The 19,668-nt window shown below is 43.5% G+C and overlaps 1 protein-coding gene across 5 annotated transcripts in view; it reads right to left on the bottom strand.

Moving 5' to 3' along the window:
* Positions 1–16,405: 16,405 nt before the first annotated feature.
* Positions 16,406–19,668, bottom strand: part of zic1 (zic family member 1 (odd-paired homolog, Drosophila)) — a 158,989-nt gene continuing 155,726 nt past the window's right edge. For 4 of the 5 annotated variants that reach the window (XM_085938970.1, XM_085938968.1, XM_085938969.1 and 1 more), the window contains 3 exons: positions 17,070–18,096; positions 16,779–16,942; positions 16,406–16,696 (listed from right to left, as the gene is read on the bottom strand). In XM_085938970.1, coding sequence (XP_085795096.1) covers positions 16,469–16,696; positions 16,779–16,942; positions 17,070–18,060 — 1,383 coding nt within the window. In that variant the 5' untranslated portion in view covers positions 18,061–18,096 and the 3' untranslated portion in view covers positions 16,406–16,468. Of the gene's footprint in view, positions 16,697–16,778; positions 16,943–17,069; positions 18,097–18,286; positions 18,546–19,668 lie in introns of those variants that run through there. The other variant, XM_085938971.1, reaches the window with a different exon arrangement.

Here is a 19,668-nt window from a genome sequence, read left to right as displayed (position 1 = left end):
ATTTCTACACGACGGACGGTAATAGAATGTTCTTTACCCTCCGGTGCATATTAAACTCGCTAATCTTCTGCTCTCGCTCCGGTGTTATGAACTCAAAAGGGGGAAGCTAGCTCTCATTTCCAGCCAGATTTATTCCCGATATAAAAAATCTTTCTTCAGAGGTGTATAAATAGCTATTTAGCATCAGAGCCAGAAAGCATTGACTCTTAAATCGGATTTTCCGTGGCTGATCAACGAATCTTTCCAGCATTGTATCAGCACAATCGAGCGAGACTTGCTAGCATTGCCCCAGGAGCTTCTCGTTCATCAAGTGTGAACGGAAGTACATTGCTTTGTGTCATGAAGGAAATCGGCATTCTCAGGTAGCCAGCCGCTAGTCAGGCTTATCCATTTATGTGCTGTCTCTTCGTAGTATTCCGTATATAAAAAGACACAATTGGGGCTAGCATAAAATACGCTACGTCTTTAAATCTTTGAAGTTGATAATTGACAAATGAAAAGGGTTCCATCATTGTTTGAAAGGGATGCTGATTAATGATGTCATTTAATTGCATCGAAGGCAGGTGCACAATGAACACCTCAGCCGGGGTGGTCAATGCCCGCTAAAGTGCCACTTCCTGGCTTTTCCTATTAGCAGCCAGCATGGCCCCCGTCTACTCCGAGTGCCGTGCTCTTTATTGATTAATGGCCCCAATTCGTTATAGAGGAAAAAGCCTGCTAAATGCACTATTAATCAACACCGATCGTCGCATTATGAGGACCTTTGAAAATTAGCCCCTTTCCTTTCCGAAGCCAGAAGTCAAAATTCTGATTTGAGCGGGAACTTAACGTGTCGGGGGCCTCATATGGGCTGTCTTGAATGATAAATGTCTTTCCGAAACGCCGGACATTATTTCTCTCGATCGAGGGGCCTTCGCCTTCTTGCCACAGTTTGCTCAAAGCCGCCACGAGAATGAACCCCCCCTCCTCAAAAATCGTCTATTAATTTCACAATCGGAGCAGCGAGAGCCTGCAGCGGCAAATTTATCACAGATAAATCAACAATATTATATTAAGCCAAAAACAGATGAGGGGTTAAAGGACTGGAGGCAAGCCGACAATGAATTTGGACCATCGCGAATGTGAACGGGACTATTATTTTCTACTGCATGGTGACATTTATGACACTTTAAATCCAGCTTTGTATAAAAGGACAATTGATCATAATTTGTAAATGCAGTCAGCGCTTAATCTAAACGCGTTGCAAATGGAAACGGTCGGGCAGTACCACATTAATAAAAATGAATTTAAAGTGAACATTTGAGGGGCAGATTTTTTTTGCTTGCGTTAGCATTTGAGCTATAACGTCAATAGAATGTGTTCATAATTCAGGAAATTAGCTTCTATGTGGGGTGTCATGAATATTTGGAGGATTTTTTTGTCAGCTTCAGTGTCACCCCTAGTATTTTATTTTGATCTGAAGCCTTGAATTTGCATTTTTTTTTTCAAATAAAATGAGGTAATGAGTTCGAGGTTGGCAGTTAACTTATCAAAACAGCATTTAGTCCAGCTGAGTCAGTCATTAGTAGCAATTCACATAAACAGTTGTTCGTTTTAATCTCAGGTATGGGAGAACATCATTTAAGACATTTCCATTCTTCATGCCTATTATTTCTCATGATACAAATGAAATTCACTTATTAAGATAATTTTTTGAAAGATATTTTTTTTTAATAGATATTTTCGTAATTAAATGGACAAATGCTGATGATGTGATCAACTGAAGACTAGTCATCAAGCCACACATGTCCCTCAGATGCAACAAGATGATTTCAAACAAAAGGTAATGTGGCTCATTATCAGATTTTTTGAGGTGCGATGCTCCCATTAAGGTTTCCTTCCACACGCATGGCTGAGCCTGGGGGGAGGGCGGAGGGGGTGAGGGGGATGTGGCAATGTCCTGTGATGATCGGGCATCAATCCACCAGTTTGTCAGAACCTGGCTCCAGCAATAGCACCTTGTTAGATGGAGACGTTCAATCAGGGGGAGCGTTGGAGTGCCCGGCCAGGCCGGGCCAGGTCGGTGAGAGCGAGCGAGCGGTGATTACCGGGCGGCGGCTGTCCAAAGGCGGCGAAACGCTCCACCTCGCCGCAGGAGGCCCTCTGACATTCAAGCCTGCATTTTCTGAATCAGTCTTGAGTGATTAGGGCAGCCAAAGGGCCAAAGGACAGATCAAACAATTATTTCTCCTCAACCTTCCTGGTGTCCTTTTGACGTGCGCCCGAGCAAGAAGCTCAGCCGCCGGAAAATTTCCACTATTTTAATCTTGATGATTGGAGTCATTGACGAACACAAATGTCAGATGCGCCCATTTTCTGTACCGCTTCTACAAATGTCCAGTTAGCACCATCAATGACTTTACTGTTGGATTAGCTTAGTGCTAGCACAATTGTTTCCAGCTGCAGATGAACCAAAAGGGGAAAATAATCATTTTATTATCAAATGTGTACAAGCAATAATCTCATTCACAGCTCCCACATCAACACAAACGATTATGTTCATCCCCAGAAGCTTGTAAAAAATCAATAATGTGACTGTAAAGTGCACGTTGGCCCGCTCATTGTCATTTCGGCCTTTGTAACATCAATAGATTTTCGTTGCAATACATGCCCCCCCCCCCCCCCCACGTCCCCCCTTTTAAACTTTTTGCCTCCCACCTGAAACAACACAGTTAAGAAAAAAAAAAACAATCGAGAATCTCCAGCCGAGATTTTCCTTCATAAAGCTCACGGCTGAAATCGGATTAGAAAAGAAGTGGACGGCAGTGGGGACTGTCTTGTATAATGTTCAGCGGGGGCACTACTTTGATGTTTTGGGGGGGGGGGGGGGGGGACAGTGTGTAGGAATGTCATTTCAGATGCTATTCAAATATGAATTCAAGTCCTCTGCTTATTTGCTTCTCCTTTTCTTCCATTTTCCTCACCTTACCAATTAATCGAAAGCTCATATTGAGAATGTGACTGTAGGCTGGGCTACAGGTTAAAGGTCACACAGCTTTCAGAGAGAATGCTGATTTGAAATTTCCACCAGTTGTTTTGGAGAATTTCCTCGGTCACTTTGAAGTGTGCACCCTGCTGAGTGTCCTAACTTTGACACGGGGAGCACAGTGGCTGCGGCTATTTATACATCTTGTGGGAGAATAGCCCCCCCCCCCCTTTCCGTATCTAACGTGACTGTTCAGCCACTAGAGTCGCTACTGTATGTATGCAAAGAACATCTATTTAAAAAATTGTCACGTCATTATTACCAGCGTCGGTTTGTTGTTTTTTTTTTCCCCTTCTAGCCAAAGATTGTTGTCTATAGACCGGGTCACAGTCAGAGAGTCCAAAGCGATGCATCTCCTCCAATTCTCACAGTCTATTGATTCCCCCTCTGAAATTTATGTTGCCTTTCAGCGGAGCCCCCCTGCTGGGGCCCCTACCGCGGGGGTAGGTGACACAAGAGTGTCGGGCCAGATGCCGAGTGATCCCCTCCGATCTACCTCTTCTAAAAAAAAAAATAAAAAAAAAAGCCACATCCATCGCCGGCGCCGGTACAATCAGTTCCCGACCCCGTTGAAATACCACACTTCAAACCCGAATCCCCGGCGTGGCTCGCTCTCCTTCTGGCTGCGCTTCTCTTGTTTTTACCACGTGTAAATCTTCCGCGCAAATTCTCTGGGAAAGAAAGATGCCGAGAGGGAAAGAAAAGCGGGATAGAGAAATGCAGAACAAAACAAGCCAGCTGGTCTACCTTTTGGATTTGGGCTTTTTTTTTTTTTGGTGAGACTCTTTGAAGTCTGCTTCCAAAACTGTACTGTGGCATCACTCCGGCCACCACTAAGCCCCGTGCAAAAATGCGCCGGCCGATTATAAGAAACCAATAGAATTCAGTCATAAATCACCGAAATTTTCATGCAAATGCTCTCCTCGGCGGGGTGTTGATGTCATGTGTACAGTGGCGTCAATGGCACATAAAAAGGTAAGACTTAAAAGAGAACTCCCGGAGATATCTCGGCACAAAAACTTCAAGGTCAAACAGCTCCACATAATAACTGTGACAAGCTCACACAATCGGGACGTACAACAAGACCGGGGAGTCGTTAAGGCTTTTATCTTGCGACCCGAAGGGGGAAAAGATCCACCCGACATCCCGGAGGGGCTGATCAATCACAGCCTGAGTGGTTCAAACTGTTTGTGCCCGATTCCACATCTATCACCGTCCCGTGTAGACTATAAAAAAAAAAAAAAAGTACTTTTCAATTAGAGCATGGCGAAATAGAATCGCACCCCTTGATTTATAGTGCAAGACTAATTACGCAAGCTTTAGGGGCTGCATTGTCTTATGTGAAATGTCGGCCTGTGAATCCAAGTGTTGACATTTTAGAAAAGCCCCCCTTGATCGTGACACGGAGGTTCAGGAGAAAACAAAAGGTAGCAGAAACACACTTGAGTGTCTTTGTGGTGGCAATCGCAAAATCTCTGGCGATCACAAATCAAAATGGAGTCAGTCGTCCCAAGTACTGTGACTTTCATTTCTTTAAACAAGGCCACTAGCGTACAAGGATGGGGGGGGGGGGGTAGAAGGAGCTTAGCAGTCCATTCAAGCTTCAAGGCCAGGCCGAGCCCATGAATATCATTAACTGGGAGCTCATTTAGCCTTACCATGAAATCAAGCCCGTAAAGTATACGATAACATATGTTCAACAAATGCACAAATAAAAAGCCTTAAAGGTCTCCCTAGTGAATTTTGAGAGCGAAAATGCTAAGTACTCAATGTATAACATTTTAAACGAGTAATACAGTTAGCATCTCCAAATGAAGACCGTGTGTTTAGAAGCTTCTCTCGACTGTAACACACACGAACAGACACACATACACACTCTGGAGGTAACGGAGAAACTGGATGTCACATTCTCCATCAGTGAGCCTTAAAAGGATTTCACACCAGCCTAAGAAGGTCTACACCTCCCAGTCAGGTGCTACACCGAAGACAAGCGATGGCACTTTGGAGTAATCACTATTTTTTTTTTTTTTTTTTTAAGACTTGTCACATGTGAGGTCTTGGTCCTCAGATACAGAGGTTTGAAGAACAATTTTTTTTCAGAGTCAGAAAAGCTTGACAAATAAGAAATGACCAAACTGTTGATTGTTAAAGAACGACTTGAAGATGCTTTTGTTTTGAAAGGTCTTGAGATCAGGATGGACATGTTGGTTCACAGCTTAGCTGTAAAAGCAGATGAAAGAACCACGTTGTGTGACAGTGTGATCTGCCGCAGGTAGGCAACATCTCGCTTTTCAAAGCGCTTCGTTCGTCTCACTTGGCGACTCCACATAAGAGGTTGATTTCAAAGTCAGTCGTCTCGACAGATTTCCTGCCCGTGCGAGGCGTAGGTGATAATGGGGCCTTAATCGCCCCCGCTGGTTCTGCTTGTCCCTCTCAATGTCACATATCCGGATGAACGTGGTAAATATCAGCCTTGGAGTCTTTCTCAACAACACCATTTTGATCTGCTTTTTTGGGGTCCTGGTCACGTCGAAGCGGGCGAGAGATGAAAGGTGTATATGAGAAGGCTTGCAATTTACGCGCCCTAATCACTACGTTAATACTATTTGAATGGTGCGAGTTTGGGACGGTTTGGATTAAAAAAAAAATAAAGCCGGAATGAATCATTTTGCACGCGAGACGTAGTAAGGGGGAAAAAAAAAAAAAAAAGACGGCTGCTTTGAGGCTGATTAGCCTTTTGGGCACATGCGAGTGATCACAGCAGACAAGTATAGCGCTCCAGCCGTCGGTCAATAGCTTTTGTGTTCATGTAATTGGAGAATAATAACAATTAGGGCTTTATCGACTGTTAAAATCAGGTCTACTACTTTGTATTTGCTAGCAATTCTGTTAATAGAAAATAGCTTTTTTTTTTTTTGTTACCTCAGTTTGTGATCTGGATTTCCAATAACACATCAAATCCGGAACTATTCTCAATCAAATGTTGCCTTTATAAGTGAAAGCCCCAAAAGATGATGTAAAGCTCTTGGCAGAAGAACGGCCGCCTCTCAGCCACTAACATTCCGTCGGCGTTCCATCAGCGTATCCCCCGCTGTTGGATCTCACCTCATTTTTCATATATCAAACGTAAACTCTGGCGTCTTTACACATAGGCACGCATGCTCCCTCCCGCCCCAAGACTCAGCCGTGGCCATGCCCTGGCTGCCGTCCAATCCTCAGCTGAACAAACGCAAGGACCATTTGCTACTTGGCAGCCGCTGACATGTTTGCCATCCACTCGCCTCCCCTTCTTTCTCGTTTTTTTTTACTCCCGTTCAGCTTTCAAAGTCAAAAGGTGTAGCGATACTGAGAGTTGAGATAAAGAAGTGGCGAATGGAAATATCGAGAAAAAAAACGTCACGTTTAGAACACAATTGACACCGAGGCAGTAAAGAAATCCGTGGGTCTTCTTTGCCCCGCCCCCTCTCTCCTCTCATACTACCTGCATTATAATTAACCTCATGGTAACCTTGAGGTCGCTGATTAGTGATGGTTCCTCAAAATGACAGATTATATTATCGAGAAGTACACACACACAAAAAAAATCTGCGATAGTGTGGCCGCGGTAAGCGAATCGCGATAGAGCAGGGGAGAACGTCGTATCGGCAATGAAGTGAATCCGAGGCGGCGGCGGCGGCGTCATCGAATTAAAAGCACGCCAGATGTCGGGTGGGGAAAAAAGCCCCGAAGGAGTAAAACAACACATTAAAGCATAATATCACCTCATGGACTTGAAGCACAATCAGTGCGTTTCTCCAGGGAGCAGTTAGACCATGTTTTGCTGCGACACTTTCAATCTCGACTACCTCCAAGTGGCCCACGCAACAACGTACACCGGGGAGCACGTGTTGGCCTTGACAGGCTACACAAAAAAAAAAAAAAAAAAAATAGAGTCTTGTTTGCGTTCAGCATCTGAGGACATTATGTTCCAAAGCAAATGTGGCTAAGGAATTTTTCATGAATAGCAACCGTGATCTCCAGCAGGTTTTTGGGGCGCACCTGCCAGCTGCTACAACTATTGCTAGCTTCTTTTGGGCACACGCAGGTGCAGCCACGCAAACATGATTGATTAGTCCACATTCGGCGTTGGCATCCTGGTGACTGTTTTTCTGCATAAATCCAAATCCAACCAAAATATATATATTTTAAAAAGTTTTTACATCTTACGTATTGTAATCATTTCTTTCCCGGTAACACGCCACTGCAATTTGCACACAGCAAACTGCACAGATTTGCTAAACAAATAATGAATGAAATGAAAATTTATTTGCTCATATCAGAATTAAGGTTAAAAAAAACAAAAAAACAAAGAAGCTATTATGCCTCACATCTTTTTGCATTGTAACTATACTCATTTGTCACACCCGGCGGTAAAACAAAAGCACCAACATAAACATCCCAATACAGCTGGAGTTTATGGAAGGGATGAAAATATAAAGGATATTAATATCCTTTGGAAAAAAAAAATGCTTAGGCCTGTTGTTATCTCGCAGCAGATTCATCACTGCTCGTATTCATTGTCCAGACCCCCCGCGGGCGTCATTGCTCATCCTTGCCATGGCACTAAACTGCATTATTTAGTTAGCGAGTAATGCCGTCGCCCTTCGACAATCAGCCACATTCACGCATTCAATACGGAGTCGGGTGCACACGCTCCAACGCGCTTTACTGCATAAACGGAGGAATTAAATTAAAGTCTGGAATGTACACTTTGGGATAGTAAATCCCCGTTACCTTTGCTAAGGAGTCGGAATGGAGAATGATGGCAAATTGTAGCCCAGAGGTCAAGACCAAAACCCTCTTGTGATCAAAACTACTATTTATATGTCGAAATCTTGTAGGAATGAGGTGTGCTATTAAAATAAAAAAAAATCATATTTTGTACAAATATTTTGAACAAAATGTCAGTAATTTTAGCAGATAAAATAATGTGTCAATTGTGAACTTTGTTAATGTATATTTTTATTCTGGAATAGATCCCTTCTTTTACAAATATAACTATTATAAAAAAAAAAGTATATTATTCAATTAGTCCAAAGAGTGTCCTGTTTTACACGATTCCTCTTTAATTTGTTGGGGACCAATTTTTTGCTCTGGTGCAGTTCTGGGCCATCCATATGGTGGCGTGTAGATCTACTCCAAAACAAACCATATGTGGACTAATGTGGACTTGACACTTGTACGAGTCTAAAATGATCACCCAGAAATGCGAGGAACGTTGCATTCAGGCGTAACGATGCAATTCCACAAATTCAAGATGGATCCTTCCTTTTTCCACCCCTACCCTGCCCACCCCCTCTTTTTTTTTTTATTACATCCTTCTTTTGGGCCAACTTGGACCAGATGACCTTGAAACACGTACCATGTGACTCCAGATACGGACAGAGCTGAAGTGCTTCAAGGGTTCCCCTCGGACAGCCGCCGCGGAATAATTCCCCTGAATATAAGACAATAGCACACGTTAATGAGGAATGATGGAATCAAGCCAATCAAATGAAGAAAAAAAAAATTGAGGCCCATCTTGCCTGTCAGGTCAGTTGATGGGTGTTTTGGGGGATTTGGGATCTCGCACCTGGCAGACGGAGAGATTTCACGCTAGGCCGCCACGCCAGAGCAGTCCAGCAAGAGTCAACCGTCATTGTCTTCCCTCGTACCTTGTCCAAAAAAAAAAAAAGAATGGAATGTTGTTTGCATTTCAAACCATATGTTGTGTGGTGAGGCATATTTATTCTAACGGCACTATAGCGCTTTACCTTTTTTTTTTTTTTTTTTTTTTCGGGGAGGTCAATGACAGAAAAGGTGACCCCGCAGCCCGATACATAAAACATGTACGTTACACATCAATTCGATTGATAATTAATGTTGTCAGAATTGGCGTCTACGATGCAGTGAATGATTAGAAATGATGCGTCTGGAAGCAAAAAGTGACATGGTGACATGCTACACGGCCATCCCGCCGGCAGCTGATTGGATTTAGCCAAAAGTTGGTCCAGGGAAAGTCTCCCGCTGAGAGCAAAATTGACTTACGTCTGTCGGCGGCCAGTGAGATGAAGGGCGTCCGCTCTTATCTTCTTCCATCCCGTGTCGTCCCCCCGCCGACCCCAATACTTTCCCCGCGCGCCGCTGCGCCGCGGCCGCAACAATCTCAAACATAGCATGTCGAGGAGACGCTACCGTGACGTTTTTATGCGGTTCATGTTCAGATTATTCACTAGGTGAGAGATTAAGCTACACATGGAATCTTGTTTGTGTCAACACACGATAAGACATCTTGTGTTATCACCATTTTCAGCATTGTATGCGCCTTTCTTTATATTTAGTAGTAACTCGGAGCCTCTGTACTCTAAACTGCGTTTGAACCAGATCCGAATGTCTATTTTTGAAATGTGAAGATGAATTTTGTTGCATTTGTGGCTTCAATGGTTCGCTGGCTTAAACTGTTGCCCTACTGATAAACACTAATTTCGATACAAAGATGAATATATTCAGCAATCCATAAAAATGAAAGCTGTTGATTTGAGTCTGACCGGATGCTAAACTTCAACAACAAAACTATTTTCTTTCTTAATTGTGCCGGTCAGTAGCTCAAACGAATTGAACAAAAGGGTGCAAAAGACAGACCCTTGGGGAACGCCAGAAGCAATTGTGATAGCTGAATGCTTTTAGTTGAATTAAATGAGTATGGCAAGCTAGAAGTGATTTCAAACTTGACTACCAGTGTATCTAAAGTAGCTCGGGTTGCATTCAAAGCGGCGGCGTGACTCTTCTGGTCACATGCAAGACGCACAGGTGGGAAACACACAATTAGTTGATGAATCGAAGCGAGCGCAAACGTAATATACAAAAAACACCTGGACAGAGCGAGTAAGCGGCTTTAGCCCAATTATGATCAATCAGAGCAACAGGCAGGGCCGCCTAATTGGATATACATGTCTTATTATGTACAAGGGGATGTTTGGCATTTTATTTGGAAAGTGTTGATTGGAGCAAATTGGAAGGATCACAGCTGCGCTGTTTGATCAATGTTGTCTGACATTAAAAAAAAAATTTTTAAAAAGCTGTACGGTGCTCGTGTGGACTTCTTCCAAACAGACCACAACTCAATTGCAGGCATTGTGTGTAAGTAAGGAAAATAATCTGCTTCTGGATTCTTTCGATGATCAAATTTCAGCTTCAGAGACTGAATTCAATGTTTTATTTTAGTCTGGTAATTGATAACATTCCCTCCCGCCTTGGATCCTGTTTGTATCTTTCGCACGTTGGCATCCATTCCGTGGTCATATTGCACGTCCACCTGCTGAAGGCTAACATGCGTGCACCGCTTGATGGTAGCTGACCACCGGTTTTTCTTTGCCAAATCCCGATCCAATCGTTCTCATCCTACCGCCCCACCCAGCGTCAAAACAGTGACATCATAACTATTTGGGAATATTTCTGAAGGAAGTCGAGAGCAAAAATGCCACTCCGGTATGGTTTTTGTTGATAGCGCTGATATACGCAAATGTTTACAGTGATGTCATTTTGAGAAGCTGAAACTAATATAATGGTCAACATAAATAGAACTTATTGACTTTCCTTGTAACTGCAGAAATGTTTGTGTTGCATCTGTGCTCCTAATGATGTGACCATTAAGTGTCTGATTCAAATCTGTTGCACAACAAAGGAGTTAAAACAAAAAGCACATTATTGAACACCAAGTTCTTGTGGTGTGCTTTGATGGAGGAAAAATGTGACATTCATGAAAGATTTAAGCGCTTTTTTGTTGTTGTTGTCTTTTGTGGTAGCGCTATGATTTCTTACCAAGTCACATGCTCGCGTCTGGGAAGAGTCGAGGAATTTCTTTTATGGATTGGACCCACTCTGTTCTGGTAGCGGCAGACGTTTTTATTTGTAATTTCAACACCAGATACCTGATACCTCGCCAGAAAACAGAAACTAATCTATTGGGAAATGATGGGGGTATTCAAAAATGGCTCAGCAGGAAGCAGACGCTGGTACGTAGTCATAAGCAGATGTGGAGGGAGCGGCGACGACGCTACATTTTGCACCTCCCTTTTATCACCGCGTCAAGTTGAAATGTGGCCCTGACCAAACTCTCCGCTCATATTTTACTTTATGGACTTTGCAATTTAAAATTGTCCAGCGACAAAGCCATCACGGCCTCCGGGCTGTCGGTTGGGAACTTTCAAAATAAGAGTTTGGTCCACCCGATTATTCAAAGCTGCGACAAGATGTATGTTGGACTAGAGTCTGCAGATTATTTTTGTGATCCTTCCAAGATGGCAAGTCGAAAAAAAATTTAATCATGACTATGGAACGGGATTCTGTAGTGGTCCATGGAAATATTTTCTCAGAGATCCAAAAATGTTCCGAAGAGAACCTCAGAGTCATTTAACATGTACTTAACGGGAGGGCCCTTGAGCCAGGCACTTCCCCGGGTTCCAAGACCCCTGCTCAGGTTCCACCCCAGCTTGCAGCAGGGAGCTAATTGGACCGGCCTCATTAAGCAACATGTCCAAGAAAAAAAAGAAAAAAAAAGAAAAATGGGGGTAAAGGTGGGATGTTGGGGGTGGGGGTGCGGCCTTGCACGACATCACTCGGGGTCTCCACAAATCTCCCATGCCGTCCTAATAGCGTGTCAGACAACACAAGTGATGTTACGGGGGTCACACTTCACAGTGCGCGTGTCACCATAACGAACACACGAGCTGCAGATAAATGGCCCAATCAGTTGTGTGCTTATATAAGTAGAAAATGTGCAATTTCTGCAGAAATTGTGTAAAAAAAAAAAAAAAACATGTACAGTATTGTAAGTATTTAAAAACAACCATGTATAAGACAGACTATGGTATTATGTTAATGACCATGTATAGTAAGGCCTTTTTTTCTTTTTTTTTTAGAAAAACAATGACCATATATAGAATGGCTTCTTTTTTTTTTTTTTTAAATCATGTATAGTAAGGTTTTTTTTTCTTTTTAGAAAAAAAAGACCACGTATATTAAGTTGGTTTTTTTTTTTTTAATAAAAAAGACCATGTACACTTGTAAGGGTTTTTTTGGGGAAAAAAAACGAGCATGTATAATAGGGCTTTATTTAAAATAAATGATCATGTTTCGTAAAATGTTTTTTTTTTTTTTTTAAAGATGACCATGTATATATCGTAAGGCTTTAAAAAGTACCATGCATCTTCTGAACTGCTTTTCCTCATGATGGTCGTGTGCTGGAACCTATCCCAGCAGACTTCGGGCAGTAGGCAGGGGACACCCTGCACTGGTCGTTAGCCAATCGCAGGTACGGCACAAATAAACAAACAACCACTCACACTCCCAACCACACTTAAGGGCAATTTGGAGTGCCTACCATGCATGTCTTTGGAATTTCTAAGGAAACCGGAGGAAAACCACGCAGGCACGGGGAGAACAGGCAAACTCTACATAGTAGGCCGGAATTGAACCCTGCACCTCAGGCGTGTGAAGCGAATGCGCTAACCAGTGCTACACTGTGCCATGTATGGCTTTAATTTTAAACATGATGAAGTATAATAAGGCTTTTATTTGAAAAGGCAATAAATGTGCATTTTAGAATTGTGTGTGAATGCTGAAATGTAAAAAAGAAAGTTTTGTTTTCAACCACATTAAAGATTGTATGTGCCTGTGTGTGTCTGCCTACACCTCAGTGTAATGTACAAAAAGACCACAACATACCGTTGAATTATCAAAATCACATTTTAATATTTGAGCAGCCAATTAATGTATTACGTTTCACAAAATGTTATGCAAATTGTACTTTTCACCTACCTTTGATTTTTAGGAAACGTGAACTTGATGTAATACAAACCGCACTAATTAACACGGTTTAATTAGAAACCCATGTTAAGTGTAGATTAAAAAATTAAAGCAGAAAAAAGGACCAAGTGCATGTAAAGCACATTTTGGCTGCCCACCTCAAACTCTTACAGACAGCTTGCAATGTAGCACTGCAGACTACAACTGCTGAATTATTAATTCCTAATTTTTTTTTTAATGAAACATTGGTCAACTGTGACGAATTATGTAAAATATGCAATGTTATCTTACTCGGCCACAACGTCTAAATATTAGGAACATCCCTCTTGGCGTGGACCCCATATTGCAGTTAACATTATTGACAGAGTAGCAAAATGAAATAGTTTAATAAGATTCAAAATGTTTAGAATTAACGTGCAGGTGTACCTAATAAGGTGTCTCGTGAGTTTACGCGCATAAATTGCATTCCAAATCTTTATTTTTACATTTCTTTTTTTTTTCACTCTTCACCATTTCTCCCCCTCTATGCAAGTTGCAGGTCTGTATTTAGAAGCTTAAAAATAGTCACGTCATGTGTAGCGCGTCCGCAAATTACGCACAGTCCGTGGATCAAAATAATACACAATAATAACAGTCAACACTTTATTGCATCTGTGTACCCACCCTTCCCTAACTTAAAAATAAAATAATAAGAAAAAAAAACCTGCAAGCAAAAAGAAACACGTTGACCCCCCAAAAAACACTCGACTTCTTCCATATGACTGAGACTTGATGCGCATGCATTTAAAGTGCTTGCTTATGGCCATCTACTTTGGTTTCCGCGCGCGCACACGCGCACGTGCGCGTGCACACGCATGGTGTAATGCGATGAGGCGCCATTGAACGCATAGCTGGGCTGGCTTCGTGTTTGGCATGTCACTCGCGTTGGCCCAACTCGAGCACGTTGCTCGTGGAGGATGATGGCAGCTCGTTACATTTAACGTGCTGTTGACTCGGACATTATCTAGTCACACCGTGTTTACACATACTTTTATTTTTTTTAACGATGTCCTATTGCTGTTTAGTTGAATGACATTTCGATAAATAGGCCAGGTAATATTCTGGTTATGTTTTCACATAAGGGTCAAATGAATAGAAACGGCACAATAACTAACATTGTTTAATTGACAAGATAAAAAAGAAAACAGTCAATTTGAAGGTATTGGTGTTTTATTTTCGTGGTAAGGGTTTGCACTGTATCATAAAATCAATACAAATTATTATCATTGTAGAAATGTTTTTAAAATTCTTTAGTCGTGGATTTTTTTTTTTTTTATACATTGTGTTGCTAAAATATGCTTTGGGGTAATTATTGTATTTGTTTTAAATATTGAATGCGGTTTGAATAAATACACTCTTAGGTTAGCGTTACAGGTACATTTTTAGTCTTTGCACTTGACTAAGCTGTTAATCAAGAGAAATGAATGCGAGTGTTATGATTATTATGAAATATAGTTCATGCACTTTTTTATTTTTTTTATTTTGCTAGTTGCGCTCGTTGAAAACGTATTTTTGTGGTCCGTCGTTTGTCTCACACTGACAGTGGTTTCTACTCAATTGCCCAAATATGGTCAGCACAATTTTAAAAACAACCATCAGTGTGATGCAGTGCACGATGTAATGTCCTTTTTTTTTTTTTTATATAAAAAGAAAAAAAGAAAAGAAACATTTTTTGAAGGCATCTGCTGTTGTGATCGTGCGCGCGCGTGTTCGAAAAAGCGCAATGGACTCTGCCTGACGACAGCATTGTTAAATAGAGTCGAAAAAGTCATTTCCGCGTCATCCCCCGGATGTAATAGTCCATGAAAAGGGAAATATGAATACATTTCAATACATTTCCAACAAGATGGTGCATGCATTTTGCCCCCCCCCCCCATACACACACACTCCTCCTCCATTTTTACCACACACACGCCAGCACACGATCTCGTGTTTTGACTACTTTTCCCCCTATGACGAAAACGCCACTAGCTGCCCCCCCCCTTTTATATATTTTTTTGCTGTCCGTGCATTGCTGACAAAGACTTGTCACATGCACGACGATCACGACGTGATCTCTGGCTGCCTAATGGGCCGCTCAAGCAAGCTGCAGACAAACAATAAAGAAAAAAAAAAAGAGAGGGGGTCTAGAGTTGGGGGGGGTTCACTTTTCATGCTTTTCATGCACTGATGCACCCCCCCCCCCCCCCTTTACTGCCCCCCCCCCCCCTTATAAATCCAGGCGATCCCACAAACGGAAATAAATTAGATTGCAAAATGAGATTCCCCAACAATTAAGTAAGGCCAACTTATTTTTTTGTGTGTATACACAAGAGGAACAACCGGCGTGATTAATCGATTTAATTTGCACATTACTGCGGGGCAAAAGTGTTGGATGTTAATTTGGATAAACAGAAAAAAGGGGGCGCTAGGGTAGATGTGTGTGTGCGCGCGCGCGTGTGTGTGTGTGTGTGTGTGTGGGGGGGGGGGGCAATTCGTATTGACTAAAGTTGCAAACACACGCTGGCAATTGCACGTTTCCCTTAAATCAATCAAGCGATTCCAACTTTAATGAGTCACGCGGCTATTTTTTTCTAAATTATATTTTTGGGGGGTTGTTACTAAATATTCGTTTTAGAGTTTTTGTTGTTCCGCAAATGACAACAATCGGGGAAGAAAATATTTTTCAACTTGAGCTTTTGGAGTCATCTGCAATCGGTTGCTATACCTAATTAAATCAAGCCCAACGCATTATTTTTTTGCATTTGTATTTTTTTAATCGTTGAATATAGTACGAAAATGTATCCAAACATTTTTTTGTGTTGTTGGTGAATCGAAACTAAATTTGACATACGAGCGCATTTCTCCATAAATACCGACCACTTCTAAAAACATGCGGATAAATATGGAAAATTGAGCTAGTTATACATGTATAATAATAATAATCATAATAATAATAATAATACTTCCTTTCAGACAACACAGGTAACTTTTAGTGTATATTTATCACGTATACATAATAAACAGGTTGACACGGAATTGTTCAGGCTTTTTTTTCACTATTCGAGACGATTTCGTCGACATGACATTTAAATAACAACAAGGATTAAAAGTGTGCTACTCCAACGGGACCTTTTGGGACGAGAATGCTGCGAGGTGGCTGGCTATACATGATGGCGGAAAAAAAAGAGCACATTTAATACTATAAGCTCGACCTTGTAATACTGGGGATCATTCACATTTGGTACACGACTAGAACATTCTTCTTCAGTGGCGTCTATTGTCCATATACCAAGGGAGCACATTTTTTTTCTTCACAACCTTAAGATATTTACAAAATAAAATATTACAGGTATGTTTCTTTTCCATCTCGGTTGTGGTATGTACAAAAACAATTCCCCCCCTACGCCCCCTCCCCCCTTTTTTTTGCAACTTTTGGAGCAGTCCTTAGGTAAAAATAAAGAAAAGTTGGCTCCTTCTTTTCTCTTTTTTGGTCCATGCAATCTTTCAGTCCACGCTCCAAAAAGTCTTTGCAGTCCAGAAAAAAAAACCACCTTCCCATTTTTAAACCCACCCAATTTCCCCCCCAAATATTTTTTTTTACACGTACCATTCATTGAAATTGGACGTGAGCGCGCCGCTGTGGCTGCCCGCTGTCGTGGTGGTGGCGGCGTGGTGGTGCACCGCCACGGGGGCCGTGGGCGATATGGAGCTGCCGCTGCTCGGGTTCTCCGCCGACGGGGACACGATAGTGGGGGGCGTGGACGACTCGTAGCCCGAGCTGGCTGCCGGGGACGGCTGGGAGGCCGGGTTGCTCGCTTCGTGTACCTAGGAAACAATAAAAAATATATGTTTTACGCTTACAAAAACGCATGTTATGAATTCTTTTATTTTAGGAGTACGATTTTACCTTCATGTGTTTGCGCAGGGAACTCGGGTGCGTGTAGGACTTGTCGCACATTTTGCACAAGTAGGGCTTGTCGGAGGTGTGCACGTGCATATGTTTCTTGCGGTCGCTGCTGTTGGCAAAGCGGCGATCGCAGCCGTCGAACTCGCACTTGAACGGCTTCTCACCTGAATTCAAATAAGTACGTCACTTTACTGCAAAATAGCACGCATGCACGTATCGACTTTTGATTCATTTGAAATTCATTTCTTCTCGCATTCTGACTTTTTGGTTGTAGTTTTGGCGATGCCTTACCCGTGTGCGTCCTTTTGTGAATTTTCAGGTTTTCCGAACGCGCGAAGACTTTCCCGCAGCCGGGGAAAGGGCACGGGAAGGGTTTCTCGCCCGTGTGCACGCGGATGTGATTGACCAGCTTGTACTTGGCCTTGAAGGGCTTGCCCTCGCGGGAGCATTCCTCCCAGAAGCAGATGTGGTTGGTCTGCTCCGGCCCCCCCACGTGCTCCACGGTCAGGTGAGTGACCAGCTCGTGCATGGTGCTGAACGTCTTGTTGCACGACTTCTTGGGGCTTGCCAGCTGCTCGGGCTCGATCCATTTGCAGATGAGCTCCTGCTTGATGGGCTGCCGCATGTAGCGGAAGAAGGCCCCGGCGCCGTGGTGCGCTGCCATGTTCATGTTCATGGGGCCGTAGCCGTGCAACTGCGTGGACGCGTAGTCTGAGCGCGGACTCGTGACGTGGCCGTACTGCTCGGCCGCGGCGCGTCCGTACACGTCCCCACCGAAGCCCAGGCGCATCTGGCCGTTGACCACGTTGGAGGACGCGTGGCCCGCCGCTTGCTCGTGCAGCCCCGGGAAGAGCAGGTGGCCCGCCGCTTCCGAGTGTCCGTGGGGTCCCGCAGCGAAGCCGCCCGCTGCTGCCGCCGCCGAAGCGAAGAGACTGTGCTGCGCGCCCGCCGCCTCGCCGAACCCGCGGTTCCTGAACAGAAAGTCCCGCGTGGAGTTGAAGGCCGCCGTGGAGTAAGAGCCGACGTGGCCCGGGTGGTGGTGGTGATGATGGTGGTGGTGGCCCAAGGCGGCCGCCGCGGCGTAGCCAGCGGGCGCCTGCGTGGAGAACGCCGTCTGCTCGTGGGAGCCGTGGTTGATTTTGAAGGCGCCCATGCCGTCCGCGAACGGGTTGATACCAAGCGCCACCTCCCGCTCCGTCACCTCGCCCGTCGAGTGGTGCCGCGTGGAGCCGAAAGTGGTCACTCCTATGGCGGGGTACTGGGGTCCGGCGTCCAGGAGCATCTTCGCCCACTTCGGTCTGTGCGCGCGCCGACGCGACTGAAGACACGGGTGAAAAAATCACGCACAGATATTCGTCCCTCCCGCCCCCTCTTCTTCACTTTCTCTATCTCGTCCCAACTCCCCCGAAATCCGCCCGAGTCTTGTTTACTTTCTACGGCGCTCTTCTCACGCGCATCTTACGCCCACGCGTCCCCCGGAAAAAAAAAAAAAAAAAAAAGAAACCCACGCGCTATTGTCTCTCGTGTTTTGTTTTTGGGACGCTCGATCTCCCCGTGGCGCGACTTTCACCTCCTCGCTCGGGCGCTGAGCTGCAGACTGATAGTCGCAATCATTCCTGCAGATAAATGAATTGCAAAGACAACACGGTCCAGCCCTGATGAATGGGGAGGGGTGGGGAGCGGGGGAGCGGTCACGTGAGGACCCCGCCGCTCGTCGATTGGTCGGCGACTACGAGCCCCCCCATCTCCCTCAATAACATCCACTCAACAAATAACAATCCACGTAGCAAGACGATTGGTCTCTTTGCATCATCAATCCATGGAGGGTTTTTTTTTTTTTTTTGCGGGGTGGATTGCAACATTTGGAAGAGGGAAAAAAAAAAAAAGAAAATTTGGCATTAATATAAACATGAATACAGACAAGATACAAAAGTGCATCTTAGTTTAAGCCTTCACTGTTGGTATTCGAGATATTTTGCATCAGTGTTTGGAAATTTATAATGACGTTAGCTGATTAGCATAAAAGTCAAATTTGAAGGCTTTTGGTAAACAACATTTTTTTTTTAGCTTGAGTGGTAACTAAAACTGATGAGGTTTTGTTTCATTAAAATTGCCCAACATCTTTTTGTGCAGTCTTTTTGCAAACGTTCCACGTTTTTTTGCGTGAAATAACTGTCACCAAAATGTGTCCCTTCCCAATGGGCTGCACATGTGCCGCGTTCTAAACTTTTCTAGAATTTCCCACATTTCTTGTAGTTTGGTTCTTTTCAACAACTTCCCACATTCTTTGGTTGAAATCACAATTTGGTTCCTTCCCATTTTGTGAGGTCTTCTCATTACTTTCAAACTTTTGTTTGGGGGAAAATAACTCCAGTTATCATATCTGGTACATTCCCAAAAACAGTGTGACCCCCCCCCCCCCCCAACATCATCGTCCATTTTGAAGCATCTCGCCTTCCACCTGGATCGCATATATAGGCCAGCTACGTTGCCCTATAAATTGTCAAGTGTGTGTGTGTGTTCGTGTGTGTGTGTGTCTTAAGACCTTGTGGGTTGTCGAATTTATCAAGTGGGATTTGCGGCAGGAACCTGCGGCTGCCCCCGAGTTCAAAAATCCACATGCAGACTTTTTTTTTTTGGCCATACGAGCCATTAAAAAAGAATCGACTCTCCCCACACGCAAGCGTGCGCACGCACGCGTACACACACACTTGATCATTTGAATGAATGTGCTCTAGTATACAGTGTGCAGCATAGTTTATATATTTATTTATTTATATTTTTTTTACAAATTTCCGTTTTAAACGAAATTGATATTTTTTATGTACAATAGAAGAAACATTTGTTGCATTTTTTGTTTAATGTGCGTAAAAGTTACAAACAAGTGTCA

The sequence above is a fragment of the Syngnathus leptorhynchus genome, chromosome 19, assembly GCF_054491065.1.
Source record: "Syngnathus leptorhynchus isolate UIUO chromosome 19, UIUO_Slep, whole genome shotgun sequence".
In the NCBI taxonomy this organism is placed as follows: Eukaryota; Metazoa; Chordata; class Actinopteri; order Syngnathiformes; family Syngnathidae; genus Syngnathus; species Syngnathus leptorhynchus.
This window is presented reverse-complemented; position numbering and strand designations above follow the sequence as displayed.